This window comes from Tinamus guttatus, unplaced genomic scaffold, assembly GCF_059628265.1.
Source record: "Tinamus guttatus ecotype Peru unplaced genomic scaffold, ASM5962826v1 Tinamus_guttatus_pri_ptg000510l, whole genome shotgun sequence".
NCBI classification, from domain to species: Eukaryota; Metazoa; Chordata; class Aves; order Tinamiformes; family Tinamidae; genus Tinamus; species Tinamus guttatus.
Genome location: NW_028289044.1, coordinates 1,534,543 through 1,554,752, shown reverse-complemented (window position 1 = coordinate 1,554,752; position 20,210 = coordinate 1,534,543). Strand labels below are relative to the sequence as shown.

The window sequence follows — 20,210 nt, the reverse complement described above, 5'->3', positions numbered from 1 at the left end:
CCTATTTTTTAATATCTGAATTACAGTTACTTTACCTTCAAGTCTGAAAATTCAGCTCCCACCTCCAGGCCTCCATTTTGCTCCATGCTGTTGCATGTTCACAGCTTTGATTTAACTAGCCATCTCTCTCAAAATAACTGTCTTTTCCCATACCGTTAGCTGAGTCCCCTCCTATCCCTTTGAGCCTCTCAGAGTTGACAGCCATAACCCCTGTTCTTCCAAAAAAAGCATTTATTCGTTTCACTTAGCAAATGGATAAAATTTAATTACAGGGAAAACAGGTTAGCTTTGATGGATCTACAAGCAATGTAGAAATCAAATTTGTGTCACTAAACATTTTGAGAGCACAAGCTTTAAATTACTTACACAGCTGGAAAATGCTGCTTTTTCTGGACTGCACTCTTTCTTAGGCTCATTTTTAATCCCCCATTTTCGTCTTCATGCCTTGTCATTTGACACTTGGCTTTATTTACTCAGATCATATCCTTCACGCACACTTCTAGCTGAAACCCACGTATATTCTGAGGAGTGCCTAGAAGCATTCTGCAAAGGGATGTGATAAAGAGTACCACTTTTCCTAACCCTTTACTCTAGGAAAAACAGCTTCATCTTATTCTGCCACCCTGTAGGCAGTTTCATCCCCTTTTAAAACATAAATCCACTGTGGCTTAGAACTCAAAATCCAAAAAACAGCAAAGGTTAGTGAAAATAAAATGCTCTATTGATATGTGCCCTAACAAAACCATTGAGATCAAATGGTTACACAAGTGAGTGCATTTCTTAATATATACAATAGCAAATCTGTTTTAAATTCTCTTTAAACTATAAATTGCCAAGTATCACTGGATTATTTTGGTTACAGTGCTTTTGAACTCCATTTAATAATTTTGTACCTTTTTGCAAAGACTTCTTTTTTCTCCTGTGTAGCATACTTTTTCTCCATGTAGCATCCTTAACTATACTTTAAGTGCTATTTTAAAGCAGAATTTCTATTAAATATTTATAATTTACTTAAAACTTGACAAATGAAAGAGGGCTACGCAGCAGTTGTTACTTCAAATCTGTGTTGGGTCAGTTTTATAACATTAGGACGTTGTCTTATCGAATATGTAATGCCATCTATTATGATGTCTTCTGCTAAAATAATGTTTATAGCTGATAACTTAATTTTCCAAAATTACTACAGTTTTTATTTCCTGCCATATATCTGTAGATCACTTATTGCCATTTGCTAATCATTCCTAGGCACGTTTTTCAGCAATCGCACAGACATTCAAGTAGCTGTTTTACACAGAGGTCCCTTGGTGTTTTCCACAACTGCAGTTTCTTGGCTTAAAAGGAAGCTTAGGCAATACACAATTCACAATATTAATATGTCATCGATACAAATACATTAGATATATTTAAAATAAGTTGTATAAGTTGTTCCTTACTACATGTAGCGTTCACCAGTGTGCACACAGTATGTTTAAGAAACAAGGAATTGCTAATATTAGCTCTTATTTTATCTTTTCTTTCTGAACCATGAAGTTAAATGCACACGCACAATTTTTTTTTGTTACAAAGAAAACGAGTAAGGCAGCTCTGTGAGCTAACAGCTACTCCATGAAAGCTGACAGCATTCTCCTTGGGAACATTCAACTCCTGAGCCAGGCTGTTTCTCCGGGGTGGGAGACATCCTGGTGCTGGAGCTACCTGCAGTGATGACCTGCTAGTCATCAATTATGGCATTTCTATGGCACCTATCCTGGGAGCACGCTGCCTTCCGCCTGCCGTCCAGCTGACACCGACCACTTACTACCTTTTCTCATTACTTGGCCGTCATTTCCAGCTACCAGTCTCTCCAAAGTAAACAGTTTTCTTGTTTCTCTTAGTTTTCATACGTGATGAGATTTATTCCCAGCTGCCTCTGTAAGAAACTGAATGGATTCCAGCCACTGAAATTGGATTTTTTTGTTTTGTTTTGTTTTTCCCTTTTCTGAAACTAATAATTACGAATCAAAGCTATGAGTTTATGAGCTTGAGTGCCCAATGTACAGTTTTCCTCGGCATACTCTTGGGTATAAGCATGCACATACACATGCAAACACATGTGCATATCCAAATACATGCCCATGCACACACTGGCATATATTAGCCTTTGTGCTTCCAGCATAAAACTAATTTGTATCTGAATGCAACAGTCATCACTCTTGCAAATTCAAAAGCCACCCACTGAATGGATGTTTTTGTTTTGTGCGTAACTTGTGCTGAGGAGATACCACAAATTGCAAACAGGCTACTGAGTTGTAATATCTTTGAAAGTTGTTGCTCCGGTTGTTTCTTAAAACGATGAAAAAAAGCCAACATCCAGACATTCTCTAAGTCCAAGTGGCCAGATCTATGGATGGCGCTGGCTCCTTTTGGAAACACAAAGCATGGGAGACCATAATATTTACAAGTTTCATTTTTCACTCATGTAAATAATTGTACTTTGGGCCTGATTCTGTTCCAAATTGCTTAAATTAATTAATAACAGATGTCCAAAATCAGAGTGAAATTCAACCCTCACCAGAGAATTCCCACCAGGCCTTTACATAACAGTTTTAAAGGACTTAAGTGATGCTTATGTTCTGTGCTGGCCCTCTGCAAAGAATAAACCTTACCCAGAATGCTTGTTGCTTTGATCCCTTCCATATAATTCACATTCTTAAGTTTGCACAGCCACAAAAGATCTATATAGAGCTAAATAGCCAGATCTTCAGCTGGCGTAAATTTATGTAACTTCATTGACCTACATGGAACAGTACCAATTTTCACTACCCTGGCTTAAAGAATCTCCATGGGATGGAGATAAGTGTGTATGGTGGGTAAGCGGATGAAAGACTCTTGGAATGATGAAAGACTCTGCTGCTCTGGAAGTGATTTAAGTTAAACAGGAAAAAAGCCACTCCTTTTCCGGAATAAATCACACAGGGAGCATAATTATGCAGTTAAATTTCTTCTCATGCAGTCAGGCTTGAACTTGCCACTGCTTTTGTGGAAGAAATTAAATGTTTCCAGTAGCTCAACAATATACTAAATTCTTATGCATTTAATCATATAGCTCTCATGTATATGAGCCTTACAGGTATATATAAACAAGATTTGCTTCCTTCTCTGAATTTTCATCTGAATTTGTAATTATCCGTCTTATCCTGAAAGCCAGATAGATGGCCTGGACCTGTGCTCCATACTGCCTGCTGGCAATTAAGAGCGTGGACAGCTAGAACCATTTCAAGGGCAGTAAAGAAAATCTCTTATTTCCTGTCTTAGGCTCTCTAATCTACATAACCTATCCTTGAACAGTTGTACACTGGATCTTTACTATCCACAAGGATACTGTTAAAGCAAGTAATTTATAGAAAAGCATGATGCAGGGCCATCCTATGGTATTATTCCTTCTTCCATTTGTATCTGAAATGACAGAACGAGTGAATCATTCATAGATTGTGTGCTTAGTGTTGCTGACTTTTAAAACCAAAAATACTTATCTGTCATGGGAATTGCTATCCTACTGCAAGATTTTTTTTCCCCCAGTTATGTATTGAAGTCATGATTGCTTTCTTTCCAGCTGTTACACATCTGTATCGAAGGCTGGGGAAACTGGCGCTGGTCGGAACCCTTCAGCGTGGACAATACAGGGACCTTCATTCGAACCATCCAGTACAAGGGCCGCACAGCATCGCTCATCATCAAGATTCAGCAGCTCAGTGGGGTGCAAAAGCAAGTATGTACTTGCTCCAGTCTGGGGAAAAACATTTTAGTCTGAGTAAAGCTGAGTAAATTAAACTGTTGTGTGTTTAGGAATAGCAAGTCACCGTCTCATTCAATTTCTAGTGGGATCCACAAAAAAAGAGAGGAGGGGAGGGAGGGGATAACAGGATTATGGGTACATTTTAAGAAATTTTTGCAACTCTTCTCTTAGAGTTTATTTTGTTAAGGATCTCAGCATTTAAAAGCTCAACTACACCACATATTTTACATGTTTTATAAAACATACTGGCTTATAAGTTCTGCCATTGCTAAATCACACAATTTCTGGCATGTTTTTTATGCCCTTGAGAAGTAAAGTTGCTCGTTTTCTCCTAAAGAAACAGTTTGTGTTTTATTCTGGGTGTAATTCATGCCTTTTATTGTTGAAAAAGAAAGGAATGCAGTAATGGTCAAATTAACATTTGAAAATGGGCTGCTGTGCAGTAACTTTTCCCATGGCCTCTTTACATGGATATCTGTGATAACATTCCCCTTTTCTGCCCACAGTGGCAGAAGCCAGAGTACCTGCTAGACATGTCATGTTCAGGTCCTGCATAAAGCAGCACCCTGTGCTGTGCAATAGTGACAAAGCTGGGACTGCTGCAATAGTGACTCCCTGGCTTTGCTGGGAGCCCTGCTGGGACTTGGCTCTAGAGGGAAGTAGTTACACGGGGTGTTCCCTCATTAGTGACTAACAAATGCAAACAGCTGTAATAAGGATATTTATGGAACACTGTTCCTGGGGATAGCTTAGGAGAAGTGTAGGCTCTAGGATAAATAACTGATGTATTACAGACAGCAATTTCCTAGGTAGATGTGCTTAAATAGAGAGATACGGTATGGCCATTTAATGGCATGGCAAGCTTTAAAACAGCAAGCATACTGAAAGGCCTGGAAGCCAAGACTGAGATGAGAAGGTGAGGGGGGAACGGAAACCTTTTTCTGAAGTGTACCACTGTATCAGCTTCGAGAGAACACTATATTTACAGAGCATTGCAGTACTCTCAAAATCTAAACCAGAACTACACCAGCCATAGGCTACGTTGCTGGGTTCCTTGGGAACTAAAGGAGATATGTTACATGTTTTCTTCAGACCCAGATATTACCTTAGCAATATTTGAAGCGTCTTATTGCCTAGGTTTCTCTGAAATTGCACGTATATTTGGCCAGTAAAAATAACATTTCACCACTGACTGCTTTCAGCAATGCTTGGGAAAACATAACAAAAACTAAATGCCAAAAAAAGTAATTATTCTTGTACAGGTTTTTCCTCAAGTTCAGTTTTGCCCTTTCTTCTTTGCAAATGCTTATGTATGAGCTGCATATTTTTGTGTGTTTTAGATCCTAATCTGTGGAAGACAGACAGTCTGCAGTTACCTCTCTGAAAGTATTGAACTGAGGGTGGTTCAGCACTACATTAGTCAGGACGGCCAGGCGGTTGTTAAGGAACACATCAACTGCCTTGCAGCCAGGCAGAAGTTGCCTTCGTACGTCCTAGAAAACAGTGAGCTCACAGAGCTGAGTGTGAAAGCTACTGGGGACGAAGACTGGTCACAAGACGTATGTCTAACTTCTAAACACACAGAACACAGCACTGTCATTCAGGTATGACTAGAAATAGATATTTAAAGTATAAAATAAAAACGTTAGTGCGTTTAGAGCTCGGTGTGCTATGCTGTAATCTTGAACATTATCACCGTGAAATAATCTTAGTGTAATGACAGGAATCTCTCTGCATACAGGTACCATCTTCAAAGAGCTCGATTACTTACGTGTGGTGCACAGTTTTGACTTTAGAGCCCAACTCTCAAGTGCAGCAACGAATAGTAAGTACATTTTTTGTCTTTGAAGTCTACATGCTTACGCTCTACATGTCTTGTGATAAGTTGAGGACAGAATAATGTGCTGTAAATATGGGAATAAATCGGAGTCCTGGAATAAAACCAACATTAAATTGGTGTGTTTTCTTCATTTTCTAGATTGTTTTCAGCCCTCTTTTCATTGTAAGGAGCCATCTTCCAGACCCAATTATCATACATTTAGAGAAAAGAAGCCTGGGATTGAGTGAAACACAAGTGATTCCAGGGAAAGGTCAAGAGAAGCCATTGCAAAACATAGAACCCGATCTTACACACCACCTGACCTTTCAAGCCAGGTATAATGTCCACTTCCCCTGAAAATGGTCTGTTTCAATAGGAAAAAAATAAGTATTTGCACTTTGACTTCTGATGTATTATTTCTCAGAATACTGTATATGCAGAGGAGATGCAAGGGTACAAGTATATGTGCTCTGAAATTATGTGTTAGGAAATATTAAAATTGGTATAAGTATCCTAAATGTTTGTTTGCTTAAACAGTAAATATTTTCTGGGGTTTTGAAAAGTAAATCTCTAAAGTCTCTTGAATTGTTGAGGGCGGGGAGAGTGAGAATATTCTTCAGTTTCTTGGGACTTCAACACAAAGATGGCTTAATAGTGGCAATGGCTTAATAAACTCATGTCAGCAGATGCTTAGTAACTTTTTAGACGCTGTTACTTGATTCATACTTCATTACGTGGAGAGTGTTCCAGTTGCAGACTACTCTTGGAAAGCTGCATTTAAAAAAGTTAACGTTGCTTCGGTTGACTTTGTTCTGTAAGCAAGTGCATCTGTTTACAATGCCAGGGAAGAAGATGATCCGTCAGAGTGTGCAGTGCCCATCTCAACCGCGCTGATTAAACAGATTGCGACGAAATGCCACCCAGGTGGCACCACAAACCAGATCCTGGGCGACTTCTATGGCACCGCAAGCGCCCCGCAGCCCACGTGGCCCTACAATAGGAAGGATTCAGACAGGTAATTCTTTGCTAAGCCCTCTCCATGGTTGCTGCACTGACTTTTCAAATAAAGAAGTCTGTTAAAATGTACAATTGTTAGTTGAAATAAAGCATCTAGAAAGCTAACAGCACTTTGCCATCTGAGTCATTATGCACAGCGGTATTGCTTAATGGTATGTCAGTGCCTCGTTCACTAATTCCTGGAGGCAGAGGGCATGTGCTGGCAGAATATCACTATATACCTGCTGCCTTTCCTCCAGGTTCATAGATATCTGTTATTAACCAATATCAGGTCAGAATACAGGGCTGGATGTATCTTTGATCTCACCCATTTTTAGGTTATTTTCTTCATCCTCACAAAACTGGTAGATATCTGGTTTTACTGTAATTTTTAATGAATTTTCAAAACTGGAATATATGGTAACTTTGTATGGTTTGAGTCCTCACCCTGCCAAGCAAAAACACTAAACTCCAAGCATCTAAACTACTTTTCTTAATCTATAGACCTTGCATACACTCACATTAATAGGTTAACTTATATCATTTCTAGATTTAGATCACTGGCATATATATTGGAGCTTGAATTGGATTCCTTGTTAAATAAAAATAATCTCAATAATAAAAAAATAATTGTATGATGTGGCTTGTTAAAACTATGTACATTGTTTAAAGTTCTCAAGAAGTTCTACATTTCGTATTTCACTGTATAGTGCGAGTTTCTTAGAATCTCAATCTTAACATATTCTACTTTATGTTAGACTATCCCAAATGCATTTCACGCAACAGTATTTTCCAAACTAGCTATAGTTTAGATCAGTTTTGAAATTTTATAGTTATACTTTTGCTTTGTGAAGGTCAAAAAACAAAATCCAAACCCCACTCATTAAAAAGATCTCAGAAATTCCATTTATACATTTTTGTTGTTATCAAGAGCTTTTTTTTCCATAAGTGTCTGTTTAGTTAACTTTGTGAAACGAAATTCAAGAAGACTGTTGAATATGTTTGAAGTTGAATATGTTTTCAGTAATTACATGACTCCTGTATATAAACTGCAGAATCTGTTTCAGGCAAGAAAAAATTGGTTGGCTGAGTGACTGCCCACGATTACACTGAGAAGATTGCATCAGCCCAAGGATTCAAGAAAGGGAGCTAGTGTTTTTCTGTGAATTCACTTTCTTTACAGCTATAAAAGCTGCTTATTTCAGCACAGAAACAGGGGAGAGGGAGCTCCTTTCAAAAATAGGGAAATGTGATTTTATTACAAAAGTCAAAAGGGTTTAGTTCTGAAGGACAGAGGAAATTCTGTTGTTAAAGTATTTCTTTTCTTGGCCAGTTTATATGTTGATCTTATCCAGCTTAAAATATGACTTTATAGCCTACATACAGCTAGATCTGGCTGCCAGCATCTTGGTATGTTCCAGAATGATAAGAGCAGATTTCTTTTTTTGAAGAAGAAAAACAAAACTTTGCAGATTTCTTTAAATTATGGCATATCTTTTTTCTCTTGAATTCAGTTTTTCTTTACCTAATTGCTGTGTTTGTTTTTGAGCAGCGGCGAACAGCTCTCTCAGTGGGACAGCCCAATGCGGGTAAAGCTCTCCGTGTGGAAACCATGTGTCAAAACGCTGCTCATAGAGCTCCTGCCCTGGGCTCTGCTGATCAATCAGTCCAAGTGGGATCTCTGGCTGTTTGAAGGAGAGAAGATAGTTCTTCAGATACCCACTGGGAAAGTAATTATACCTCCCAACTTTGAGGTAACTTTGTTATTCAAATTAATAAACACAGTTCTGCTAAATATTCTGAAGAAGGTTGATTAACCTAGATGATCCCTGCCTGCCAGTCACTGTGTCTGTTAACTGTACAATCAGGAGTAGAAATAACAGTTGCCATTTACCACCGCTGGTTGAGCGATGTGTCCCCGTGCACACTGACACGGTGAGCAGCAACAACAACACATTTAACAGCGAGGTTTGAGTTGACCTGCGTAGCAAAGCTGACAGCCTGGGAGGAACATGTGTTTTGTGCCTCTTTTAGGTTGAGCTGTTTCATGGCTCCTATGTTACCAAGAAGGGACTGACAACAAGATAGGGTGAATTGAAAATAGGGAAGATGCTTTAGGATGCTTGCCTGGTTCTTGAATTTCGTGTTTTGTCTAACAGAACTTCTCGCATACCCTGGCTTGGGCATCTGAATACTTTTATTACAACCCCAACATTCTTTATTTTAAAATAATTATATTATTTAACACACCAGATTGTGAATTCCAGTTGAACAATCTGATACTTTCTGTTTGTTTCTTTTTATTTTGTTTTGTTTTTACATTTATGGCTATTAATAAACAAAAGATTGGCCTTTTAACATGTCTCAGTATAGCTTGCAGTCTTGATCCCACGTTGAAGACCAGCCTCATATTCACATTGCGGCTTCTACTATAAAGAAAGAATCAGAGGTAGAAAGGCAGGAAGTACAATTGGCTGCATTCTAGAAACTATAATTAACTGATATGAAAATATAGTTGTGTGATAACGGGTCATTTTTCACTTACAGGAAGCTTTTCAAGTTGGGATATACTGGGCAAACACTAATACTGTGCACAAATCAGTGGCAATCAAATTAGTTCATAATGTGACCTCCCCAAAATGGAAGGACGTCGACACTGGGGAAGTGGTAACGTTGGATGAAGAAGGTTTTGTTGAAGCTGAAATAAAACTTGGTGCTTTTCCAGGTCATCAAAAGGTAAGGAGGAAATTACCATGACCTATAGCTTTCTCACTTGGAAAAAAAAAAAAAAAAAGCATACAACAGATGAAAACAATGAAGTGTATGCAACCTCTTTCAAAAATAGAGCAATACATGCAATACATAGTGAGAAGATATACAGTATACCAAGAATTGTTAGAAGAATTAGATCATCAGAAACGTTCAGCCCAGCTCATCCAAAAAATACAAAATTTCCTGTAAGGACAAATTAATGGCTTCTCAAGCTTGCCTGGAAAGCACTGACAGATACAACTTCAAAGTACATGACGTGGCTCCAGTTAGAAAGAGCATAAATATAGACAGGATTTCCACTGTTATAAAATGGCAGTTCTGTCACTATGCTACAATACCTTTTCTGTTTCTATGTTTGATGTCATCATTATTATTCTTATTTTACAGTTATGTCAGTTCTGCATTTCCTCTATGGTCCAACAAGGTATACAGATTCTACAGATAGAAGACAAGACAACAATCATCAATGATACATCCTATCAAATCTATTATAGACCACAGCTTTCTATTTCCAAATCCCACTCGGGAGAAGAGGTAATGTGCTGTGGATATCATTTTCGTTTGTCATCTGCTTTAATAAGTATTTAGATTTGTAAAGTCTCAGTTGCATGTGGTTGAACTTCCACAGAAATAATAATAATACATAAAAATGCTAAATTATTTTATATAATTTTAACATAAAATACACAAACCTGGGCAAATTCATCCCCAGTAATTAACTGTGATCAGAAATGTGTGCAAAGCAGGAGATTCTTACACACTGCAGAATTAGTTCTGCCTGTTCTCCATCTGTTCAGACCAGTTCTGTAAAATAAGCAGCATAATCCATAGTAACTGTCAAAATTGTTCTGAGAATTTTTACTGAGTTTGCATGTAAAAGAGGTATTTTGGCTTGCCAGGCTGAGATACTTTTGTTATCCTTTTGGGAAGATTCCAGTTATCTGAATAAAGCTGCAGAACTAGAGACGTGCCCAAAATTTATGTATTTCAGGGAACTGCATCAAATCGTGAATATCAGTTTTCTAATAACAGCACGGCATACTCAAGGACTAACTTACAGTAACCAATATGTGTGCATGCTCAATATATTTTAATCGTCCATTTATATGTATTTATTGAAGATTATATTTATTATTAGATATGTGGAAAGAATTCTCAGAGACCAAGTTGCTGGGAGAGTTGGCAGATAAACATGATTTTAAAGTTCCCTCTTTTTGTAATTTTACTTTTTCCTTTTGCATTAGTTTCCTTCCCATTAGCGTCTACATTTGTGCACTGCGCATTTTGTGGCAGTCTTAGAGGAATTTTTGAGGAACTGGAATAATTTTGATGCTAAAATCCAGTCTTCATTTTATATCTGTAAATGGATTTTCTTCTCAAAGTTATTTTACAGTGATGTAACTCAGTTCCCCTTGGCAGAGTGCAACAGAGAGAGGACTATAGTTAGCTGGCTTCAGTTAACTGCATGCCTATAACTGAAGACAGGATTTGGCTGAATATTTTTTTAGTGCATGTGCACCCATTGCAACTTTCAGTTAGTTGTGGTTAACTGACTACTTTAAACTGTTCGTGTGAAAGGCAAACAGGATTAAACTTGTTACGACGCAGCATGTTTTCCTGCTGTCATCCTTTCTCTCAGCAGTCCTTCCGCTCCCCGGACAGCGCCGTGTTCAGCGTCGGTCCAGCTGGGGCACCACGCACCGAAACACTTGGCTCCGTCCCGTGTTGGGACGTCGTGTCGGACCTCGGCCCACTAACTTCAGGAGCAGCCCCTACCCAAAAACACATCCTGCTGAGCTTCAGCCCAGGTGCCTCTGCTGACGGTGCTGAGCTCTGGAGCCTGCCAGCCCTCATTAAACAGGAGTTGCCTAGACAGAGCGTGGCAGTGCCCATAGGGGCTTGTAATGAAAGTGGATTTTGTACCAGGTACTGTGTGCTGAGCTGTCTCGAATCATGAATTTTGATTGCTGCTGTAAAGCCTCAGCTAGTAGCAAACCCTAAGAGTTTAAAGCAAACGCTAGAGTAACACATGCCCCCCATATGTAAAGGCAAGTCTTATTTTAATTTAAAAATTGCTGTCTTTTGATGGGTTTGATGCTTTTATTATAAATGGTTTAATGTTATGATCATGTACAACTTGTATGATTTTTATAGTATTTGGGCTGCTATGTATATATGCTTGCAAATCAAGAGAATGAAAAGTTTATATTCAAGATTATGGTCTTTTTTAATTTGTCTCAAACACTAAGAGTTCAAGGGCAGCATGAAATAATACAATACAAAAATATAGTTTTTGTTTATAAAAGATAAAAATATATTTTAGTAAGGCAAGTATGACAAAAACAGGAAGAAGCAATACAAGGGAGAAACTATTTTGAGACTGTGACAGGAAAGGATTTCCAAGTTTTAAAGTCTGAGATATCCAAATGTGCATTTCACTTCCAAACAAATGCATCCAACTAGTTAAAAATAAAAGTCCAGTGACTTGTCAGATGCCCAACTTCTTTAATTCTCAGAGCTGATATCTGAATCTGTTCAGGCTTTTACTGGTGTAAGCAAGGAAAGAGTCTGCTGAAATCAGTGAAGCTTCATCAGTATAAATTATCAGCCATATGGTCTTTCTCTTGCCTGAAATACTTCATCTCATTCAATCCCTCATAATGTTCCCCTGCAGAATCTAAGAGGTGTCTTTGTGGACAGTAAAGATTCCCACGCAGATTTCCAATACCAAAATGCAGCAAATATGTGAAGAAGGAGGAAAGGATTCCTTAAACAGCTATAAGTGATCTCAGGATCCGAATCAGATCTTCAGACTTTTGGGATTTTAAAAATCATCTGTAGTTGAAGATTTTTAGAAATAACTCATAAATTTGCACATGCAAAAATGTTTTTTTTGTTTATCCATGAAGACATTATACATCTAAGTAGCTAATGAGGAGGACAAAATTAACTGATCTTCATTTTGAAAATTTATGTAGTGATGATCCAAAACATTAACATTTGAAAGGGTGATAGCATTGTGGATCATTCCAGGGGAGTAGGCAGTAACAGATTTATGTATTTGTTAAAAATAACTTTCATGTGTACCAGAAAAGTATGCGTGCAAATTCTTCTGGAAAATTTTAAAGATTTATGTTGAAAATTTGGGCCTACAATCTCATGTTTTTAATTTAATATAAATCTGTGCTGGCCTGGGCTCTCATCTTGCAAGCACACGTGCTTAATTTAACTCATGAGTAGTCTCTGTGAGTGATTTCTTCTCCATGTTGCCTTTCTTGCTATTTCCATGTGCTCTTCTGTTTAAATGTAGTTTTCAATGAAGTTATGTATTTGTCTTAAGGTGTATAAGTATCTGTAAAGTTGGAGCCTGGTCATAAAGAATCTCACAGATGTTGGGTTTGAATGGTTTTGTTGCCCAATGTAATAATACGTATGAATTTCATCCCCAAAATTGCTTAGCCAAATATATCTTGTTCTGTTTTAGAGCTATAGCACTGACTTATCAAGAACATCTCGGTGTGACATACCTAACACTTACAGAAGACCCTAGTCCTCGCATCATTATCCACAACAAGTGCTCTGTTTCGTTGCTTGTAAAAGAGAACTTCAAAGGTATGTAGCATGCGGTAATAAACAACGTACCGTTGTGGTGTCAATGGTTTTACTCCATGTCCCTTATAAAGTTCAGTTCAGTATGTGCTTTGGGTGGAACAAGAACTGGACAGCCTCCTTAAGATCTTCTCAAAACGAGGGATTCTGGAAGCTGTTGATCCCTGGAAGCTGTTGCAGCTAACCATGAAGCTCAGGTGGCTTCAGGCTTTTGTGTCCCCTTCAGCCCAGCTGGGGGAGAATCAAGTGCCTTGGCCATAGGAAACTAGGAGACAATGGAATTTTGTTGACATCCCACGGAACATTTGAATTTGCTCAGATTGGCAAATGTAACACAAAACATACTGTAAAAATTCCAGTCACAGTGCATTATTATAATGACCAGTGGAAAGTTGTTTGTATTAATCCTAAGAAGGGAAATAAAAGTAAAAAAAAAAAAAAAAACAAAAAATTTCAACCAATAGAAAAATAATATTTTTATTTGTAGTGATATTTAGACAGAGCATTTTAGAAGCTTCCTAGTTTGTATAAGCATAGGTGAGTTTTAATTTAATACAGATACTTAGAAAGATCTAATCTTACGCATTTTATAACATTTCAGATACACCAAAGTTTGAAGTTTATTGTAGAAAGATCCCAGCTGAATGTTCAGTCCATCATGAACTTTACCATCAAGTTTCCAGCTATCCAGATTGCAAAACCAGAGATTTATTACCCAGCATTCTTCTGAAGGTGATATCATCCAATGAATTAGTAAATGAATGGAGCGATTTTGTGGACATAAATAATCAAGGAACACAGGTAAATCATTATAAACCGTTCCTTAGTTAACAACTTAAAGGGCTGTCTTCTGAATCTGCACAGCATGCTGCTTCTCTGCTGTCTACATATTCTCTGTACTGATTTTTTTAATTATTGAAGTCTTCCTAAGCCCGTTTCTGTTGAAGTTTTAGATTATTGATAATCTTCTTTCAGTGGGTGTTTTTAGAAAAAGATCAAAAATACGCAGTTTCTACTGCTGAAGTTTTTTGCTCCTTTTGATCAACCTGGCAAGGCCAAACAGCTCCCCAGGAAAAACTAGTTTTGAAAATTTCTGGCTGCTGAAATCCCTCAAGATCCAACAAAATCCTTCCATTTGGTAACTTCATTATCCCAGAGTGTTTTTTTTGGTTTTTTTTTTTTTTACATCTTGTAGGAATCATCACTGTCATTCTCCCTCTGTGTCTTCGCAGAAGCTAAATGCGTCCTTATTAAATGAAACAAATAAACAACAAACAACAACAACAGCAAAAACATTTCTTTCTTTCTGTTATTTTTCTCCTGTTTTGAGGTAAATGAAAACTTCCTTAACTGGAGTAATTCTTTTTCATCGGAATTTTTTCCATCTTTGAAGTCATTAGTTTACATGGAATCAACATAAACTGCTTGGCTCTTTGAAAGAAATACTAGTTTCAGATGTTTTCCCTGGGGACCAATCACAAAATGCTCTTGATTATTGAGTGTTATGTTATATAGCAAGTAGTTCAGTTCCATTCAGCAAGCAAGTCAAGCAATGCAAGGTTTCAAATTTCAGTCATTAATGTTATGCCAGACCAGGGTTCTTTATAAGTATCTGGCTCCTAGAAGGAATTAGATGCTAAGACAACATTTGGGGATCATTGTCTACATGAAGCCAAATAAAAATTGTAGCATTTTGTTATTGAAGTTTTAGGGTTTACATGCAGAGAATTTCCCAAGGATTTCTCAGTCTTTCTCTCGGAAAACTGTAAATACTTGAAATAAATAATGAAAGTGCTAATAGCTTTAGCTTTGACTTCTTCATGTGCAGGTCAATTCAGACTGTGAAATAACTGGGATTTTAAATAACTTATTTTGTGCCTACTTAGTAACCAATAGGTACTTTGTGCTCTCTTGCCAAGAAACTTGCATTGTTTAACTCTACTGTCCATCATCAGATGGATTTGATATTGGAATATATCAAATATATATCAAATATATCAAATCAGAATGATTTGATATTGGAATATAAAGGACCCATTTTTAAGACCCTTCAGGATTTACAAAATAATTGAGATGTAGTGAAAATTTAGTATATGTCCTTTTTTTCCTCCAATTTTATAATGCAGAACTGAGAACACTTTTCAGGTAAGCAAAGGAATAAAGTTGACAAATTAGGCATTTTTATAGGTAACTCTGAGAAGAATAAGACACAAAGTGTTGAACTAATAGTAATTATTTGTACAATGTTATTATAAATAGCATAGCTAGATTCCCAACTACTTTTCCTTCTGGTGACTTGTTAACAGGAGGGACCAAGAAAAACAACTGTTCATTTCACCTGTGCTAGCCCAATATCTTGGCATTACTCTCTTAGTTTGTATTCTTTTAAATGACAGTTTCTGTCCTTGGAGTCTAGTAAACTATTCTGCCGATGGTTAGACTTGAAGGAAACAAAGCCAGATTGTCCTGTTGTCATCAAGATAACAAGAATTACTCCAATTTTTCCAAACCCAAATGCAGCCTCAATCTCTTATGCGGTAGAAGAAAACAAAACTTCTGTGGAAATTTTGCATGGTTAAGGTCCAAAACCTGTATATCCTTTGTTTAACTAAAATGTATATTCTATTTTATTGTCATGTTTCCTGTCATGCTATCAGCCATTGATCTAAGCATCTCTGAGCTAGGGCTGAGCAACAGAAGCTTTCTTTCTCCCTCCCTTCTTCCCTTCTTCCCTTTCTTTCTCTCTTTCTTTCTTTCTCTCTTCCTTTCTTTCTTTCTCTCTATCTCTCTCTCTCTTCTCTCTTTTTTTCTTTTTTTTTTGCAGAGGAGAAAGTGGGATTTTGCACATCTACAGAAATGTCCATTTCTCTTTAGTTCAATCTCAGAAAATATTTTTTTCTATTTATTATTTTCTTATCTAACCTTTTCCGCCAGAAGATATTGCTCAATCCTGGAGGAGAATTTGCTTATTAAAATGTATTTAGTTATATAGTTAAAGAATGAAGGGCAAATTTCATCCTGCTCTACAGCCGAAATACTTAAAATACCAGAGCTAGTATTTTCTGAAGAACTGAAACCTTTTTCTCCTTTTGCTAATATTATGATTTGAGTAAAAAGATCCCAACCGGAAGGCATTAATAGGATTAATTCAAATTGTAACAGATTAAAAAAGAGTAATTTCAGTAGCATTCCATCTGTTTCTTACTTTCTCCACTAGATTGTGTTCTTAACTGGCTTTGGCTATGTTTATGTGGACATTGCCCATCAGTGTGGAACAATAATAATAACTTTGGCCCCAGAAGGAAAAGCAGGACCCATTGAGATCAACCTCAACAGGTATGTGAAGCACATAAAAGATCATTAAAAGAATTGCCAAATTGCACTGAATAAATGTGAGCTGACTTATAAACATTGGGTTAACTGTTGTTTAGCTTCATACTGCTCCATGCTCTGTGACATCTCTTTAGGCCACATGTTTCGTTTTGTGCATCTCAAATGTTTATTGTAAAGAACAGAAAAAAAAAAACTATCATCAAAAATCATGTCACTTCAGGGTCACTTCACTATATGTTTGATACAATGAGAAGTCCCAAGTCTTCACTGAAAAAACATGTTTTCCATCCTAATTAATTCTAAGTATATTCATAAGTGTAAAATGTATTTCTGCACATCCTGCCATCCTTACTCATAAATGCTCCCATGAAAACTGGTAGGAAGCTTGATGTACAAGTGCTGTAGAAACAGTCTTACACTCAGTAATTAACCGTATACTTGATTATTTTTGCACCATTCTTCCTTAGGAGACTCTTAAGCCACATCTGTAGTTCCCCACGGCCGGGCGCTCTGCTCCGTTCGAGTGTGATTGTAACACTACCTATTTTTAATGCACACAATGTCTGGCCTGCAGCAGTGGTGTTACAATTAGAGTGGAATGTGTGTTGTACTGTTTTTATTTGAGCTATAATTAAGTATTAATCCCTGAGAAATTGGTCATCAGCAGTATATAATAGCCCACTTGCTAGTTAAACTTGGCCAAGAGCAGTTAACACTGGAGGTGGAGGGGGGGGCTCAATACCATCATTATAAAAATGCAGTGGTGGTTTAGTTGGAGGGCATTTTGCTTCCATAATGTGCAATGAATTATCCGTAATAGTAACCTTCAGTAGTGGCTCCAAGAAAATACTAAAACAGCTGAAGCTGCACTTGAATTATCAGGAAATTTTATTTGTTGCTTGCTCTAATATCCTGCTATGTTTCAAATATAATAGGGAATTAGTGTGTATATGGAGAAGTTCCTGTCCAAGCTATCTTGTTGATAAGGGAGAAGGAGAAAGCTGACACAGATCTGCAGTATTCCATTTCTGAGAGGACCTCCTGGGTGGTACATACTTGCTGTGGTGATTTAGCCTGCCAATTCCCATTATTTACACATGGAGTTTCCCAAGTATTAAAGTGAACATGTCTCTTGCTAGCTTTTTGAGAAAACAAGATGCCAGGTGAACCCAGAATGGGTAAAGTAACAGTCTCCTTTCCTCCTCCCTAGAAACCAAGAGCAGACCCTTTTATTGAAATTGTTCATCAATCAGCTAAGTCTTGCTGTGTTTGATGATATCACAAATCACAAAGTGTCATCTGAACTCCTGCGCCTCACGGCAGACAACGTCTTCCTCCACCTGGCCCCAGGAGCCAGCGACCTGAGACCCCTGGCACAGGAGCTCCCACGAGACGCCTGGGAAGGCCTCCCACAACTTTACAGTCTCCAAATGTATTGTGAAGACCTGCAACTGGACAACCAGCTGTACAACAAATCCAATTTCCATTTTGAAGTCCTGCTTTGCCAAGGAGAGAAAAATGAGACCGTGCAGTGGTCTAGAGTGAGCAACCTCATTGTGTCTAACAAGGATTTGGAAAACTATAAGGAAAACTGCTTTATAAAAATCTACATTGCTTTGTCCAAGGAAGAGAAATTCATGTTTCACATTAATGACCTCAGCTTTGAGCTCAAACCAGCTAGGCTATATGTGGAAGACACCTTTGTTTACTACATTAAGACTTTGTTTGATACGTATCTTCCACAAAACAAAGCCATTTGTCAGTCCACAAACACTACAGATATTACACTTATACTGCCCAAACAAGTGAGAGAACATGCAAGAGCTTTAGTCAAGCCAGTGAAATTAAGCAAATTAACAATACAACCTGTTAATCTCCTCGTCAGTATTCATGCTTCTTTAAAACTGTATATAGCCTCAGATCACACCCCTCTGTCCTTCTCCGTGTTTGAGCGAGGACCCATCTTCACCACTGCCAGACAACTCGTCCATGCCTTGGCCATGCATTATGCTGCTGGAGCCCTTTTCCGAGCAGGTCAGTACATTTTCTTAACGTGTAACATTTTTATTAGGTACCAGGATTTAGTAATTTTTTCTCAAACTGCATAATCTAGACATCAGCCGTGAGATTTCTGTTCTCCTCAGACACTTTCTGATAATGATATGATATTCTGAGACACATTTCATGTCCTGCCATATAACAGAGGGGAAATAAAATGGCAGAGCAGACGCCAGTGAAGATTTGTAAAGTTGTGGTAAACATTAACCAGCCGCCTGAAGACTTTTCTAAACCCTGAACAAAGCATAAAAATTTCTAGCTGTAGATTCTAGCTGGCTTAGTTTTTGTCATTTTAGATTATAGCACTAGTCCAAATCAACCCGCATTCCTCACATAAGCTCCCCAAAACTACACTTAATCAAATTATTCAGCATGTTGCTCTGCATTCAGAAGTAAATTATAGCCCTGAATGTTGTTTTGTTGTTAAAACTCCTTTTGGCTGCAGTTTATGATTAGGAATCTGTCTTTCTTCATAGAGCCTTCATGCTAAACTGGCACCCAGATGTTTGTTGTCCTTTGATCCAAGACCTACAAAGTTTGCGGCTTCTAACTTTTTCCCAAATAGGATCAATAGTGAGCAATTAGTCTGTTAGGCCAGCAGGTACATTCTGTTTCCCATAAATATTAACTTATAAATAATTTTTAAAAATGGTCTCTGCTGTATCTTGATGTGCAAAGGAATTTGTACCTGAGGGAGGAGAAAGCTCCTCCGTGATCACATGCAAGTAATGCACTCCATATTGCAGCACTGGATTTATTTTCCTATGTACTGATGGTCAGATTTGCTGAAATCCAACATTTCGTTTGTGCTGCATACATAGCTGTGACTTGATTTCTGTGCACAGTTAGGAGAATTGTACACATGCATTCCAGGTATTTATAAATACAGTCAGATCCTGATCCGTTTTTTCACACTGTGTATACCTGATTATGGCAACTGTATACACACTTGTGCACCATAATGCTGTAGGCCGATTCATTATTTTCACATGTAAGGTGGCTGCAAAAATTGCAGGTTTTTCTTTTTATTACTTGATCGGATTTGTTTTACAGTCAAATCCCATAGTACAAAAGGGGAGATCCAGTTTCTTGCTAATTAAGAGGGAAACTGTGGCCAATTGTGGTCCACAGTGTGAATTTACCTCCCCACAACTGGATGGGAGAGGTGATGTGAGTGGTGATAGACTGCAGCAGGAAATTGGGGTTATATTGGCTTTCATCTGCAGCATCCCAGGTGAAGCACATATGCTGGTTTTAGGCTCCTGAGCCTGATGCTGTTTTTCCCTCCTGCACTGCTCTTGCAGAGCGCAGCAGCCAGCCGGCCAGCACTTGCTCTGGGCTCCTGACAAAGCTGAAACCAAGAAGATTTAAATATTCAGAAATTATGTTTGCTGCAGAGGAACATGCTTTTCAGGAAAGCACATAAGCATATATTCAGCTATTAATTAAATCTCAGTCATAGCAATAGAACTAAAGTGTGTTTTTGAAAAGAATTTCTGTGATTCAAATGGTGACTTCTGTGTAATTTTGTCTGCCCAAGCAAACACTGAACCTGCTTCATTTTGAAGCGTTTGTGACACTTGTCAAAAGGCTGACTGTCAACAAAGTTAAGGAGGAGGAAAATCTCATGCAGAAAGCTTTGCATGGTCTGCAAAACCTCAAAACTTCCCCATTGCACAGGCCAGTCAGGAGAGCTGCACTTCTTGGATGGGGTGTTGTGGGAGAGGTCACTGTCCTGTATGTAAACCATGTTAATCTGCTGCAAGATGAGGGTCTTTTGCCCCTCTTCTGCTTGCTCCTGTCCCGTGCATAGATCACGTAGCATTTTCACAAATGGTGTTCCCATTC

The 20,210-nt window shown here is 38.0% G+C and overlaps 1 protein-coding gene across 1 annotated transcript in view; it reads left to right on the top strand.

The window, feature by feature from the left end:
• The window catches only part of VPS13B (vacuolar protein sorting 13 homolog B), a 405,118-nt gene that overhangs the window by 366,075 nt on the left and 18,833 nt on the right, over positions 1-20,210 (top strand). The window contains exons 43-55 of the mRNA XM_088533620.1: positions 3,593-3,748; positions 5,116-5,379; positions 5,517-5,600; positions 5,754-5,929; positions 6,439-6,609; positions 8,143-8,344; positions 9,138-9,326; positions 9,750-9,896; positions 11,005-11,288; positions 12,847-12,974; positions 13,573-13,772; positions 16,189-16,307; positions 17,515-18,338. Coding sequence (XP_088389746.1) covers positions 3,593-3,748; positions 5,116-5,379; positions 5,517-5,600; positions 5,754-5,929; positions 6,439-6,609; positions 8,143-8,344; positions 9,138-9,326; positions 9,750-9,896; positions 11,005-11,288; positions 12,847-12,974; positions 13,573-13,772; positions 16,189-16,307; positions 17,515-18,338 — 2,944 coding nt within the window. The remainder of the gene's footprint in view (positions 1-3,592; positions 3,749-5,115; positions 5,380-5,516; positions 5,601-5,753; positions 5,930-6,438; positions 6,610-8,142; positions 8,345-9,137; positions 9,327-9,749; positions 9,897-11,004; positions 11,289-12,846; positions 12,975-13,572; positions 13,773-16,188; positions 16,308-17,514; positions 18,339-20,210) is intronic.